Here is a 3,654-nt window from a genome sequence, read left to right on the forward strand (position 1 = left end):
GGGGGGGGGGGTTTGATGTGGAATCTGTCTTGGTTAACGAAGGGGGAAAAAACAATATGTGTGAGTGGAGTGCAGTTCACATTTATGTTCCACTGTCCCGTCAAAAGATTGCATTCTTTATAGATTAGATAATTTAAATTCGTACAGTTTGCCATTATCGTTCCTTGTTTCATGTTTTTACATTCCATGTACAAATATAACAGTTTTCCTGGCCTCTGTAGTTTCTGATACAGTTAGTTTAATAAAAAACTGTGGTTCTCATTCTGCTTTAATAAAACCCAGATGTTTTACACCCGAGATCCACACTTAGATTTCTTTCTTGTCTCAGTTTATAGGAACATTATTTTATGAAATAAGTATCTTTTGTTACAGTACAGTAACAAACGCACGTGCACAAGTAGAGCTCATAGAGCATTGATAGCAGTTGTACTTCTGTCATGACGTTACGGCAGCCATATGCACAAAACATCCAAAGGCGGTGACACACTAGCGGCCACCGTCGCCTGGCTCTGATCAGCCAAACACCGCACACACACACGTAGTCAAAATGGCCAAAAATTACGTTTACATGTTTCATCTGAAAAAGAAAAAAAAAAAAAAACTAGAAAAGGAAAAATAGAGCAGGCTCTCATTTTTAAACAATGGGAATGTAGCATGCAACATATACACACCTTTACTATCCTCCTGGGGGTTTCAGGGACGTATTACAAGTTTTGTTTAAACGATGCAGGGGGATAGTCACCATGGAAACATTAATTGGTCACGTGACAAGGGCTGGGAACATAGGCAGAACATAGTCAAGTGACAGTACTCTAATCCAGAGGAAAGGACGTCTCATCACTCTAAAACGTCTTCTCGTTGCCTCGGTCCTCCCAGGATTTCCTCTGTCCTGCCTCCTCGCTGGGAGGGACTAAGATGGAGGAAGGGAGGCAAGTGGAGGAGTCAAGGAGGCAATTAAAGGGACGTTAGATGTACCTTATGATCTTCTACATCTAAACTCAGTTCCTCAGTGAAAGTTGTTCTCAGAAAGTGTACACGGTCTAATAAAAGTCTCTTAGTTAGTGGAACTCTTCGTGTCATTTAGGCCTTGATTTCCCGTCGTTTGTGTCCTTCGTCTACACAAAAAACAACACAAACAACAGAATAAGCACTTTCTTTACATTATATTTATTACATAGTAAAAAGTAATTTACCTTTTATTTATATATACACATATTCATGTAATTTCCTTTTCAAGCAAGACTCAGCTGCTGATAAGAGTCCCCTACAACAAATTAACACCGCTTACAAAACATCTCATGTTGGTGACTCTATAAGGCTGTAGTGTCACCTGACTGCCAGCTGGACTATGTAAAAGTTAATCTCTTCTTTCCCAACTCAATAAATAACATTTAACATCAGCGAGAGAGTGGATGTTAAGCTGTCTACGTCACATTTGGCATAAACAGGGTGAATTAGTCTCCATCAGTTTTTCAGGGTCCGTGTCGATGTACACAAGGCGCAGTCAGCATGCAAGACCAGATTCTACGGAAGCCGACTGTAGCAGCCCGGCGCCTCATCGTGAAATCTAACCTCAACTGAATTCATACTGTAGAAACGTTTCATACCGACGAATTTATAGCACAACAATACTGTACTGAAAACTACTCGTCTAAATCCCACTCTGTTCAGCAGATCATTCAAAGCGGTTTACGTGTTTGACAAATAGAAAACATACACATCGTGCACACCAATAGGCCGACAGGCTCCATGATGGCTGATGGAGATCCATGTAGGATGGAAACATTGCGTTGCTTTTTCTTCATTGATGGCCGTGTGTGTAACTCTCCTTTAACTCAAAGTGGTGCCAGATCAGAAATTAGATTGGAGGTTTTATGTTTTGTTTTCATGTTTAAATGTAGTCTGTCCTATGCGATGGATCGAGACGGGGCAAAAAAAAAATCACAATGGATGTCGAGTCCAAAATAGTGACGACCAGATACCAGCGGGAGGAGAAGAGGAGAGACGGCGTGGTCACTACGTTTTTAAATGAGTGTTCAAACATCCGAATCAAAATCACATGATTTACATATGATTTCCTGTCACGCAGTCAAACAGGAAGTGGTCCGAGATCCACTGACCACCTCCAGGCCAGCACAGAGGAAGTGAACTACACGTCCAACGCCCCTCAGCGTGTTTGAATCAGAGCAAAGCGTCAGTCTGAAACAAAGACGTAGTCCTCTGGGCTCTACTCTATACGTTCTAATGCCTCCACTGGGAATGAATACATTTATTGAACTTATCTTTAATATTCAACTTGAAATAACCTGCAGATAAACCAAACAGATGTCTGTTTTTCTAAGTATTCAAATGCTATAAATTCAGTGGTAGGTATTCAGTAATGATCTCGTTTAACAGATGAGGCGGCCGGCCCTGGGGATTAATCAAGTGCGGACGTTTGCAGCAAGCGACACAAACATGATGAAATGACATCAATTCTCAACTCGGATTCGTTAAACTTATCATAAACCATAAAAGTCACTATTTGGATCTGTAACTATCTTCTGCACAGCGGGCCGAGCTCACTGCACACTCCAGTATCTACATGTTGGAATGTTGACGGGACGTCTCCCGTCCATCTCAGAAGGGTCCACGTGGACACAGTGCCTCTGTATTCAGTGGAAGAGGACTTCACCAGGTGTTGTTTGCGGCCGGGGGGGGGGGGGGGGGGGGACAGCTCATGCACAATTGAAAATAAATAACTTTCCTGTGTTGATCTTTACTGTCCCCGCCTTAGAAATCTCTAGACTAGCATAAAGCACAGGTGTGTGAGGGGGGGGGGTTATATCTTCTTCCTTTGTGCCGAGATCCGTCGTTGGCAAAAACTATTAAAAACACACTGGGTGACATCTGCCTTCATTACCATGAACACACACACACACACGTTTATTTTGAATCAACCCCACAAATATGCCACGAATACGCACTAGAGCACCAAATGGGGATTAATCCACCGCTGTAAATTTCCTGTTTGAGTGACGTTTGTTAAAAACAACAGCGACCAGCTGTTGTAGGAAACAATCGAGCCATTTAAAATAAAAATGGAAGTGTACTTTTGTGAGGTGTTCTTAAAGATTAACATCTTCAGCAGGAACCAATGGGCTCGGAGCTGAGAGCCACGCGGGCCAGAGAAGTCCGAGTACTGACAGACAGACTAACGCAGTGCTAGCTCTGGGTCTTTAGGAGATTTAAAGACGGTTAACACTCCCGGGAATTAAACTGTGGAGGGGAAATACGGATTTGGAATTTGTATTTTATTGTGTTGGTCTAAAACACATATAATGCATTGAATATAAAAATTCTGGGATCAGCCAATAAAATACTCACATCGTGTAGTACAACTCAAGTCCAACAGGTGGCCAAAACACCCCCCTTGTCCCTGTCTCTGGAGGCTAAAGCCCTTGTTGTAAGGTACAGTTTCAGTTGGTTTACAACGAGGGCTTCAATATGAAAAGAATAAATCTGATTTCTCCTTTTATCACTTTCATCCTTCTTTTTCTGTTCCCAACTATCTGGACATGATGTCCTATTGTCTCCATTTAGTCCTCCATCCATAGGAAGAAGAATATATCAAACACAAAAATGGCACAAAGAATGGGGGGGGGGGGGGGGGGG

At 42.3% G+C, this 3,654-nt stretch overlaps 2 protein-coding genes across 2 annotated transcripts in view; one reads left to right on the forward strand and one right to left on the reverse strand.

The window, feature by feature from the left end:
* Positions 1-309, forward strand: part of LOC117960654 (core histone macro-H2A.2) — a 9,942-nt gene extending 9,633 nt beyond the window's left edge. Inside the window, exon 10 of the mRNA XM_034898692.1 lies at positions 3-309. The gene's annotated coding sequence lies outside the window, so the exon portion shown is untranslated. The remainder of the gene's footprint in view (positions 1-2) is intronic.
* A 767-nt stretch (positions 310-1,076) lies between these two features.
* gbf1 (golgi brefeldin A resistant guanine nucleotide exchange factor 1) overlaps positions 1,077-3,654 on the reverse strand; it is an 83,917-nt gene continuing 81,339 nt past the window's right edge. Inside the window, exon 42 of the mRNA XM_034898553.1 lies at positions 1,077-1,115. Coding sequence (XP_034754444.1) covers positions 1,077-1,115 — 39 coding nt within the window. The remainder of the gene's footprint in view (positions 1,116-3,654) is intronic.

The sequence above is a fragment of the Etheostoma cragini genome, chromosome 17, assembly GCF_013103735.1.
Source record: "Etheostoma cragini isolate CJK2018 chromosome 17, CSU_Ecrag_1.0, whole genome shotgun sequence".
In the NCBI taxonomy this organism is placed as follows: Eukaryota; Metazoa; Chordata; class Actinopteri; order Perciformes; family Percidae; genus Etheostoma; species Etheostoma cragini.